This window comes from Cynocephalus volans, chromosome 4 (genome assembly GCF_027409185.1).
Source record: "Cynocephalus volans isolate mCynVol1 chromosome 4, mCynVol1.pri, whole genome shotgun sequence".
Lineage (NCBI taxonomy): Eukaryota > Metazoa > Chordata > Mammalia > Dermoptera > Cynocephalidae > Cynocephalus > Cynocephalus volans.
In genome coordinates this window covers 67,237,947-67,250,493 of record NC_084463.1, presented here as the reverse complement: position 1 = coordinate 67,250,493, position 12,547 = coordinate 67,237,947, and the positions used below count along the sequence as shown (strand labels likewise).

The following is a 12,547-nucleotide window of genomic DNA, read 5'->3' as shown; positions in this document are numbered from 1 at the left end:
AAATGTTCTCTGTTCTTTTTCTATCCTTTACGGCCTTCTTTGGGACTGATTTTTTTGTCATCGTTACATTCTCTCTCTCTCTATTACCATTCTTTTATGCTTATCCAAGAGATTGCAACATGCATATTTGACTTATGAATATCATATGTAATCTCTTCCTAGACAATGCACTTATTTCCCTTTGTTCCCTTCTGACTTTTCTACTCTTGCTATTGTGCTTTTCATTAAATTTCTATTGCTGAATCATATAGTAAGAGTATGTTTAGTTTTATAAGAAACTGCTGAACATTTTCCAAAGTGGCTGTACCATTTTGCATTCCCACCAGCAATGAATGAGAGTTTCTATTTCTCCACATCCTTGCTTGCATTTGGTGTTGCCAGTGTTTGTATTTTAGCCATTCTAAGAGGTGTGTAGATGTATGTCATTGTTTTAATTTATAATTCCCTAATTTTATAGAATGTTGAGCACTTTTTCCTATGCTTATTTGTTATCTTTATATCTTCTTTGGTGAGATATCTTTACAGATTTTTTGCCCACTTTAAAATCAGGCTGTTCACTTTCTTATTGCTGAGTTTTAAGGGTTCTTTGTGTATTTTGGATACTAGTCCTTTATCAGATGCATGTGTTGCAAAGATTTTTTCCCCTGGTCTGTGGCTCGTCTTTTCATCCTCTTAGTGCCCTTTACATAGCAGAAATTTTAAATTTTGATGAAGTTCCTCCTATAATTTTTTCTTCCATGTATCATGCTTTTGGTGTTGTATCTAAAAAGTCATCACCAAACCCAAGTTCACCTAGATTTCCTTTTATGTTATCTTCTAAGAGTTCTGTAGTTTTGCATTTTACATTTTCAGTTAATGTTTGGTGAAAGGTGTAAGGTCTGTGTCTAGTTTTTTTGTTTTTTTTTTTTTGCATGTAGATGTTCAGTTGTTCCAGCACCATTTTGTTGAAGACAGTCCTTTCTCCATTGAATTGCCTTTGATCCTTCATCAAAGATGAGTTGACTATATTTGTGTTGGTCTATTTCTGGGCTCTCTTGTTCTATTATCTATTTGTATATTCTTTCATCAGTACCACACTGTCTTGATTACTGTAGTTTAATAGTAAGTCTTGAAGTCAGATAGTCAGTCCTCCACCTCTATTGTTTTCCTTCAATATTGTGGTGGTTATTCTGGGTCTTTTGCCTTTCCATATAAAATTTAGAATCAGTTTTACAATATACACAGAATAAATTGCTGGGATTTTGATTGGGATTGCATTGACCCTATAGATCAAGTTGGGAAGAACAGACATTTTGACAGTATTGAGTCTTCATATCCAGGTACATGGAATCTCTCTCCATTCGTTTAGATCTTCTTTGATTTCTTTCATCACAGTTTTGTAGTTTTCCTCATATATATTTTTACATATTTTAGATTTATATGTATTTCACTTTTTTGGGTGCTAATGTACATGGCCTGTTGTTATTTCAAATTTCAATTGTTTATTGCTGGTATATGTTAACTTTGTATCCTCCAACATTATTTTAATTGTTTATTAGTTCCAGGAGTTTCTTTGCTGAGTCATTGGGATTTTTTACATAGACAGTCATGTCTGGGTTGCAGGATCTTGGTTCTGCTTCCACCACCACCCCCCCCCAGTGCTTAGCCTAGCTTCCCAAGCTGTGCTTAGAGGAGTGCTGGCTTCCTGCTTCCTTCTTCTGAGACAGTAAGTCTGGGAAAACCTGGGGAGAGTGGGGTTACCCACCCAACCCCATTTCCTGGTAGAGACTGAGACTAGAGCGTCACTTAAAGACCCCTACAAAAAAAGACAATCGTGTCATCTGTGTACAAAGAAATTTTTTTCCTTCTCAATTTCTATACCTTTAATTTCCTTGTCTTACTGTATTAACTAGGACTTCCAGTATGATGTTAAATAGGAATGGTGAGGGGATATCTTTGCCTTCTTCCTAATCTTAGTAGGAAAGTATCTAGTTTCTCACCATTAAGTGTGATGTTAGCTGTATGTTTCTTGTAGATGTTCTTTATCAAGTAGAGGAAGTTTCCCTCCACTCCTAGTTTGCTGAAGTTTTGATCATGAATGGGTGTTTGATTTTGTCAAATGCCTTTTTTGTATATACTAATATGAACATTTGTTTCTTCTTCTTTAGCCTGTTGATGTAATATAATAATGTCCTTGCATACTTGGAATAAACCCCACTTTGTCGTGGTGCATAATTACTTTTATTCATTGTTGAATTTTATTTGCTAATATTTTTTGAGGATTTTTGCATTTGTGTTCATGAGAAATACTGGTCTGTAGTCTTCCTTTCCTTTCTTGTTATATCTCTGGTTTTGGTATTAAGGTAATACTAGCTTCATAGAATGTATTGGCAAGTATTCACTTTGCTTCTATTTTCTGGAAGAGATTACAGATAATTAGTATAATTTATTCCTTAAATGTTTGGTAGAATTCACCAGTGAACTCATCTGGCCTGTTGCTTTCTGTTTTGAAAGGTTTTAATTATTGATTCAATTTCTTTAATAGAGATAATCTATTTAGATTGTCTGTTCCTTCTTGTGAATTTTGGTAGATTGTGTCTTTCCAGGAATTGGCCCATTTCATCTAGGTTATCAAATTTCTGGGCATAAAGGTATTCAAAAAATTTGTTTATTATCCTTTTAGTTCCCATGGAATCAGTAATAATGAGCCCTCTCTTATTTCTGATATTAGTAATTTGTATCTTCTCTCTTTTTTTCTTAGTTACCCTGGCCAGAAGCTTTTCAATTTTATTGATCTTTTCAAACCAGCTTTTTGTTTCTTTGATTTTCTCTATTGATTTCTTGTTTTCAATTTCATTATTTCTGCTCTGATTTTTATTATTTATTTTCTTCTGCTTACTTTGGATTTAATTTGCTTTTCATAAGTTTTTAAGTTAGAATTTTAGATTGTTAATTTCAGTTCTTTCTTGTTTTCTAATATATGCATTCAATACTATAAATTTTCCTCTAGGCACTCTTTCTGCTGCATCCCACAAATTTTGATAAGTTGTATTTTTACTTCATTTAGTTCAAAATATTTTAAAATTTCTCTTGAGACTTCTTATTTGACCTATTTATTTAGAAATATGTTTAACTTCCAAGCTTGAGGGTTTTTCAAGGGTTCAGATCCCCTTACCGGCCAGCTGCCAAAAACAAGTGTGGGGGTTTTCCAGCTATTTTTACTGATTTCAAGCTTAATTCCATTGATATATGAGAGCATACTTTGTATGACTTTTATTTTAAATTTGTTAAGGTGTGTTTTATGGCCCAGAATATGGTCTCTCTTGCTAAATATTCTGGGTGAGCTTGAGAAGAACGTGTAATATGCTGTTGTTGGATGAAGTGGTCTGTAAATGTCAATTAGATTCAGTTGACTGATGGTATTGTTCAGTTCAATTATGGTCTTACTAATTTTCTGCCTGCTGAATCTGTCAATTACTGATTAAGGGGGTTTTAAATCTCCACCTATAGTAATGGGTTCCTCTGTTTTTCCTTGCAGTTCTATCAGTTTTTGCATCAGATATTTTGCTGCTCTGTTGTTAGGTGCATACACATTAGGGATTGTTATGTCTTCTTAGAGAATTGACTACTTTAGCATCATGTAATGCTCCTCTATAACCGTGAGTCTTCCTTGCTCTGAATTCAGCTTTGTCTGAAATTAATATAGCTGCTCAGCTTTCATTTGATTAGTGTTAATATATCTTTCTCCATTTCTTTGCTTTTAATCTATCTGTATCTTTATATTTAAGATGGGTTTCTTGTACACAACATATAGTTGGGACTTGTTTTTATCCATTCTGAGAGTCTCTGCTTTAGTTGGTATATTTAGACCATTGACATTTAAAGTTATGGTTATAGTTTGATTGTTATTTACTGTATTTGTTACTGTTTCCTATTTGTTGCCCTTGTTCTTTCTTTTGTCTTCCACTATTTTTCTGCCTTTTCTGGTTTCAACTGAGCATTTTATGATTCCATTTTCTCTCCTCTCTTAGCATATCAATTGTACTTCTTTTTTACTTTTTTTATTGGTTGCCTTAGAGTTGGCAGTGAACATTTACAACTAATTTAAGTCCACTTTAAGTAACACTATTCTACTAAATGAAATTTCCCATAATCTCTCATAAGCTTAGGAGACAAAGTCGTGCTACAAGGAATGGACCTGCCTGAAACACACAGTCTATCTCCCACTCCAAAAATATTTGTCATATTTTGATTCTTCAGGGAGTAGAAAAGTAAAGAATTAAACTTAAATCTTCTTAAGAGTATAACTGAATGTCCACAGCCTTTCATGTTTGAGGAGATAGAAACCTGCCAGGATCTTTTATAACAGCCCAAGGACCACATCTGATAAACAGAAAAACAAGAAATGGGCATACCAGATGTGGATTCCAAATTTGACCCAGCTCAATCTCTGATTGGGTTAATGTGATCAGTACCTCACTCTGACTGACTAAAAGAGGAAGTGTAAATCCTTTCTAGTGAAGCCTCTACAGTTCTTTTATATGTAGTGTCTAATATACAAAAAAAAATAACTAGACATGTAAAGATGCAGAAGAATGTGATCAAGAAGAAAACACAGACCATATAATTCAACCCACTAATGATCCAGGTACTAGAGTCAGCATGTAGGACTTCAGAAAATCTGTGATTAATATTTTTTTAAATGAAAGCAAAGATGGACAAAATGGATGGTAATATGGAGAATTCCAGCAAAGAACTGGAATATATAAATAAGAAGCAAATGAACATTCTAGAACTAAAATTATCATCTATGGAATTAGAAATGTGTTGGATAGATTTAACAGAAAATTGCTATTAGCCAAAGACAGGATTACTGAACTGAAAGAGAGGTTAACAGACAATATCCAAACTGCAGCTCAGGAAGAAAAATAATGGGAAAAAATAACAGAAAGTAATAGATATGTAGGACACAGTCCAGAGGCCTACCATACATGTAGTTGGAGTCTCAGAAAGAGAGAAGACATAGAATGGGGCAGAAGCAATATTTGAAGAGATAATAGATCAAAATTACCAAAATTAATTAAAGAAATCAACCCATATATTTAAGAAGTGGTGTATTATAAAAAACATAAATACAAAAAAGGCCGTATACCTGGGCATATCACAGCCAAACTCCAAAGAAACAAAGACAAAGCTACAATCTGAAAAGCAGATAGAGGGGGGAAAAATATTAGGAAAGCCAGAATAATGGGAATTGCATCTTTTGTGTTTTGAAAGAAAAAAAAAACTTGTCCACCTGAAATTTTATAACAATGCAAAAAATATCAAAGTAGAAGCAAAGTAATGATATTTTCAGACAAACAAAAGCTGAGATAATTAATTGCCAACAAACTACATTAAGAAGAAAATCAAAGAGAGTTCTTGAAGGAAAATTCTTTCAGAAGGGAACAAGAATTATAGGAATAAAGAACATTGGAAAGGGTAAATATATGTTGAAATCGAAATGAATATTGACATTTTAAAACAATAATGTCTTGGGTTTATGACATTTATAGAAGTAAAATATATGACAGTAATAACACAAAGGCTGAGAGGGAAGTAAAAGGAGTTAACCTGTTACAAGATTTTTGCATTGCTTAGAAAGTGGTAACAGGACAGTAATAAGTCAAGTATGCACATTGTACTCTCTAGAGTAACTGCTAAAAAAACATAAAAAATATATTAATTAAAAGCTAATAGATGAGAAAATGTGGAATATTAACAATTAATTGATTAACCCAAAGGAATGCAGGAAAGGAGAAATAATGGAATGAAAAACACGTGGGAAAAATAAAAAGCAAAGCAAGATGGTATACTTTAACCCAAGTATATCAGTGAGGCCTAACCCTTATTTAGCTATCTATATTAGTAAGCATATAAATAATTATATAAATTTTATATTGAAAATTTAAGTCCAAATAATTATTACTAAACATATTAAATATAATAATTACTAAATGAAATGTACATAGACTAAATAACCCACATAAAAGCAAACTTATCAGACTGAACAAAAACCTATCTATACCTTATTTTTCAGGCATACTTTAAATATAAGGGCACAGAAAAATGAAAAGTAAAAGGCTGGAAAAAGATACATCATACAAACTTCAGTTAAAAGAAAGCTGGTATCATTATGTTAATATCAGACAAATTAGGCTTTAAGGCATAAGGTACTATGAGATATTAAAAGGGACATTTGATAATGATAAAAGAGTCAACAGAAAAATATAACAATCTTAAATGTGTAAAGCAAAAATTGGCATAATTAGAAGAAATATAATCTTCGATCATACTCAGAGATTTTTACACAGATCTCTTGATAATTGATAAACAAGCATGCAAAAAAAAATTAGTACAGATATAGCAGATTTTAACATCTTTTTTTTTCATTTTAACATCTTGATCTAATTGATATGATATAGAACTCTACAGCCAACACTACAAAATATCTAAAGTTCTACAAAACTAATGTTTTCTTTAAATTAAGTGCACAGTAAATGTTTCCCCAAACAGATCACATGGTGGGATTTAATGCAAGTCTCAACAAATGTAAAAGAATTGAAACCATAGAGAATATTCTCTAGTCCCAGTAGAATTAAACTAGAAATCAATAACAGAACAGAAACAGAAAACCACCAAATTTTTACAAATTAAGCACATGAAATTAAATAATCCATGTGTTAAAAAAGAAAATTAGAAAATATTTTATGCTGAGTGATAATGAAAATATTACATCAAAACTTGTGGGATACAGCTAAAGTAGAGCTTTTAGCCCATTCTGTGCTGCTATAACATAATATCTGAGTCTGGGTAATTTATAAAGAACAGAGATTTATTTCTTACAGTTCTGGAGGCTGAGAAGTCCAAACTCAAGTGGCCCAGATCTGGCAAGGGCCTTCTTGCTGCTTCATCCTTGCAGAAGATAGAAGGGCAAGAGAGCACACACATGAGAGAGAGAGAGACAGAGAGAGAATAAACATGCATGCAAGAGATCAAACTTACAGCCTCGAGCCCTTTTATAACTGGCATTAAACCATTCATGAAGGTGGAGTCCTTGTGACCTAAACACCTCCCATTAGGCCTGCTTTTGGGGGGACACATCCCACAACCATAGCAAGCTCAGAGGGAAATTTATAGCTCTAAATGCATACATTAACTAAGTTTCTACCTCAAGGTAGAAAAGATAAGCAAATTGAACCCAAAGAAAGTAAAATGAAATAGTAAAGATAAAATCAGACATCAATGAATAGAACGTAGAAGTAAAATGGGGAAAATAAAGCCAGTTGGTTCTTTGAATAGGTTAATACAATTGATAAACCACTAGGAGGACTGATATATCTGAATGGCTAATAAGCATATGCAACAGTGCTTAACATGGTTAGTCATAAGAAAATTCACATTCAAACTACAATGAACTACCATTATAACCCCACCAGAATCACTAAAATTAAAAGGATTGACAGTACCAAGAACTGATAAATATGTGGACCAACAAGAAGTCTCATATTTTGGTGGTGAGTGGTAAATTGGTACACAAACTTTGGAAAACTCTTTGGCAGTCACTAGTATAGCTACTTGTACATATGCCCCATGACCTCTCATATTTTATTCCTGGGTACATAACCAGGAGAAATGAATGCTATAACCCACACAAAGACATGAACAATAATGTTCACAACAATTTTATTCATAATAGCCCCAAACTAGAGACATATAAAATATTCAACAATAATAGAGTAGATAAATAAATCGTGGTATATTATATGATGGAATACTTGATAGCAATGAAAAAGAACTAACTGCTGCTCTATGTTACTACATGGATGAGTCTCACAGATTCACATTGAGCAAAAAAAAAAAAAAAAAAGCCAGGCACAAATGACTACATACTGTATAATACCTTTTGTATAAAGTTCAAAAGCTGGCAAAAGTAATCCGTGGTGATAAAGGGATTTTTGGAGAATATTGGCGGGGAGAGAAATAAGAAAATCAACTGAGATGCTGAAAGTGTTTGGTATTTTGATGCATGGAGATCTCATGGGTATATATACATATGTAAAAATTCATTAAATTGTACTCTTAAAATGTGTCTACTTTAACTTTAGTGAAAACATATACATATGTATGTAAGTATAGTGTTATAGTTCTAATATGAAAAAATATGTTGTATAACAGGATCTCACACTTCTTACTTGAGTTTGTAACATTTTTAGTCAGGAGAAAACTATTCTGCAAAACTCATGTTGTCTTACAGGCTTTATAGACTGAATAATTTAGGATAACGTCTGTTTTCTCATTTAATACCTAATATTATCAGGAGACAAGGTTGAACTGCTTTTTATAAAGGACCAAGATATTTTTTCCTACTTTCCATTTGGTGCAGGGTACTAAAATTTAGAAGACCTTTTGTACACAATTCTTACAGAATTTTAAACATAGATTTTTGATTTAACAAAAGCTAGTTAGGAAAGGTCATTTGGGGTTGAACTTAAGTTGACCAGTCACAATTGTTGTCTCTAAATTTACCTGTGAGATAATATTTTATATGTAAATCATGTATTTGAGGACTTATTTAAAACTTCCACTTTATGAATATAACAAATCAGTTGGCTTTTACTTTTATATATTGCATAGAAAGGAAACAGTTTGGTATAATTATTCCAGTTATATTTTAGTTACTAGTGTCCATAAGAAACTAAGTCCTTAGCTTTTAAAATACTTTCTAACTTAATTATTTGAGGTTTGTTCACCTGACCTATTTCATGAATAATCAATATTCAGCAACTATTTTAAAATTTATTTTAGAGTGAGAAGTAGTGAATTGGTACATACAGAATGTTGAAGAGTAATATATTTTCTTCTAGGCAGAGCTTCTAGATGCTGCTGCTGGCATTCATGTGCGATTCAGATTAGGTGGAGTAAGTATGGGTGAATTCTTATTTAGTAGTCTTAAAGCACATTTCTGTGAAGTTTAGAAGATGTAATTTTTAAAAAATGTAAGGCATTTTTATAATTATTACATTACAATGGTCCTTTGAACTTTTCCATCTACAGGTTAAATTTCCACCTAATATATACTATAAAATTTTTACTCAGAGACATATTGAAGATCTGTGTGCTAACAGCCCTAGAGATTACACAAAACTTCCAGCAAAGCATGCATCTCATAATAAAAGTGATCATCTTGAGGAAGAGGGTCGTAGTGGCTGGTATCGTCGTATAGAAAACAATGGCTGGAGGCCTGTTTCTGATAGAGTAAGAAAAGAGAAATATTAATTTTTATCTTACATATTTAGAAACCCATTTGTCTTATTTTCTAAAATTATTTTTTAAAAGAATAAATCCTAGTAATTTAATTGATAAAATTCGCTTAAGTTTCTACTCTGGGGCTACTAGTAATACTTGAAGGTACAGCAATTTAACTTTTTTTCTTACATTTACTTCTACTTTTATTTTAATAATCAGCTTTGAATCTGGGCCATCTTTAGACACCTCTGGTACTCAGCAGATTATATACTCAGTATATAGACTATAGAATGTGGTATGTCAAATATACTAAGTATGGAAAGTAAAAATGTGAATTCATTCAACAAACTTTAGTGCATATCAATCATGTGTCAGGTATTGTTCTAGATCCAGGTGTACAATGGTAGAAAAGACATAGTCCTTTCTCTCAAGTAGTTTGCTTTTTAATTAGGGAGAAAGTCAAGTAAACAGGATATATCAGTACAATGAAGTAAATATGTTAAGTGATTTAATAGAAGCAGATACATAGTGTTGATGGCGGGGGTAGCGGGGGCCTAGCAAACTCTCCTTGTTATCTAGTGTGGGGGGGGGGCAGGGGAGGAGGAATGAATTGGAAGTGAGAAAATAGGTGATCAGTTAGGTGAAAGTGTCATACAGAGGAAGCCACAGTCTTGGGACAAGATAGAGGGACTTAGGTATTCCCGGAGAGTGCCTGTACTCTGAGAATTAAAGTCATCAAAAGCCAACAGCACTAAGAATAAATCAGGTCTATTCATGTGAGCAGATGAGACACTCTTAGACTATGTCTATTCATTTATTCATTTAATACACTAGTACTTTTTCAGTCTTTCTGTAGCATCTGCTTCTGAAGGTTCAATGTATTACTCACCCATCACTTAATTAGAATACTTTAAAAGGGTCTGTCTTCTCCCCTATTCCTATCTTGGCCTATTCCTACTGAACACACACAGAAGTTCTTGGCTATAGCCAGAAAATCAATATTTCAACATTTTGTATATTCATTTTTGTTTCTCAATAGTTTTGGGTATCTACTGACCATGTAGAGGTGGAAGACAAAAAGGAAATTGAATTCCATTTTTCAAAACTGAAGAGAAGGCAAGATTTGGATAAGAAAAGAAAAATTAGAAAAATAGAATGGATGAGGCAAATGTAAGTTGATGAAATACTTAGACTTACTAGGAAAGTATATAGTATTTTGGGAAAAAAACAAATTTGGAGAACATACACTATCTGATTTCAAGACTTACAAAGCTAGTGTAATCATGATATGGTGGTATCGACATTAAGTTAGACATATATGTCAATGGAACAGAATATAAATTTGTGAAATAGACCCACACATATATTGGTAACTGATTTTCAACAAAGGTGCCAAGGAAATTTAAGGAAAATATCATCTTTTGTAAAAATTGATTATTCAAATGCAGAAAAATAAATCTTGACTCTTATCTCACATCATATATAAAATTAACTCAAAAGAGATTATAGATCTAATTATAAGAGCAAAAATCAAAAAAATCTAAAAGTAACCAAAGAAGAAAATCTTAGTGACCTTCATTCTGGCAAAGATTTCTTAAGAAGAAGGCATTAAATATAAAAGAAAAATTGTTAAATTGCACTTCATCAAAATTAAAAGCATTTGCCCTTTGAACAAATAAAAATAAAAATGCAAGCCATAGATAGGGATAAACATCTGCAAACTATACAAGGGTGCTACAAAAGTTCATAGAAAGATTAGTATTATCTTTTAATTCTATTTTTCCACAAACTTTTTGAAGGACCCTCATATATCTAAAAAAGTTCTTGAGTCTAGAATATGTAAATAAACTAAAACAAAAAAACTCTCGAAACTCAAATGATCAGAAGATAATCTAATTAAGAAATGGGCAAAAGATTTGAACAAACACTACATCAGTGAAGATATGTGGACAGCAAATTAGCACAACTCATGATGTTAGTCATTAGGGAAGTACAAACTAATATGATGATGAGATACAACTACATACCCACTAGAATGGCTAAAATAGTCTGCCACACCAATTGCTGGCTAAATACAAACTGGTACATCCACTCCAGAAAATAGTTTGTCAGTTCTTTTTACAAGTTAACACACCTACTGTTCAATCCAGCCATTCCACCCTTAGGTATTTACTCAAGAGGAAAAAAAATATATCCACAGAAAATTGTATATAAACATTCATAGCAGGTTTCTTTGTAATAGCCAAAGCCCAGAAATAGTGCAAATGTTCATCCACAGGCAAGTAGATAAACAGACAGTGGTATATCTACACAAAGGAATAGTAGTCAGCAGTACAAAGGAGTGAACTATAGATACACATAACAACATGGATGAATCTTTTTTTTTTTTTTTTTTTTTTTTTTTGTCTTTTTGTGACCGGCCGCACCGCGCTCAGCCAGCGAGCGAACCGGCCATCCCTATATAGGATCCGAACCTGCGGCGGGAGCACTGCCGCGCTCCCAGCGCCGCACTCTCCCGAGTGCGCCACAGGGTCGGCCCAACATGGATGAATCTTAAAATGATGATGCTGAATAGAAGAAATCAGTCAAAAAGGACATTCTATATGATTCCATTTATTTAAAATTCTAGAAGATACAAACAAATCTAGAGTGACACAAGCAGATCTAAGTTATCTGGAGATGGGGGAAAGGAGAGAGGGAAGGATTACAAAGGGGCACAGGAAACTTTGGGTGTGATGTATATATTCATTTTTTATTGTAGTGATGGATCCACAGGAGTATACATATGTCAAAACTGCAAATTGTACAATTTAAATATCTGTAGTTTATTGTACATCAATTATACCTCGATAAAGTTGTAAAACATTTTTTTTTAAGAGCATGTGCAAACAGAAGACAGTCATGGAAGCTTTGTAGTAGTTCTTCATCTCCTGGAGTTGCAGGATGACTTGAGGACAAGCCGGGGTCCAGTTGCAACAGTCACAGGGTTATAGCACATGCCGTACGACCAAATGCTCTACCCTGCTAGGTCTTCTGCATTAAATTAGGACACTAGTGGGGAAGAAGTAGAACCATCAGACCTGGGATGAGGACATTTGGGCAGATGTAGACAAGGCTAAGAACCTTGAACCTCCAAATCCCCTTGGTGGTGGAAGAAACCCTTGCTCCCTTTTGCGGGAAGCAGCCCTTCTCTGCCTTTCAGTGACTGCACGATGCAGTTGCCACACACACTTATGCTGATACTCCTCAAGATTCTACCACCACTTCTCACTGCTTCCAG

General features: G+C 33.3%; 1 protein-coding gene across 1 annotated transcript in view; it reads left to right on the top strand.

The window, feature by feature from the left end:
* LOC134374609 (protein MFI-like) overlaps nt 1-12,547 on the top strand; it is a 47,913-nt gene that overhangs the window by 20,995 nt on the left and 14,371 nt on the right. The window contains exons 3-5 of the mRNA XM_063092449.1: nt 8,886-8,939; nt 9,076-9,276; nt 10,307-10,437. Coding sequence (XP_062948519.1) covers nt 8,886-8,939; nt 9,076-9,276; nt 10,307-10,437 — 386 coding nt within the window. The remainder of the gene's footprint in view (nt 1-8,885; nt 8,940-9,075; nt 9,277-10,306; nt 10,438-12,547) is intronic.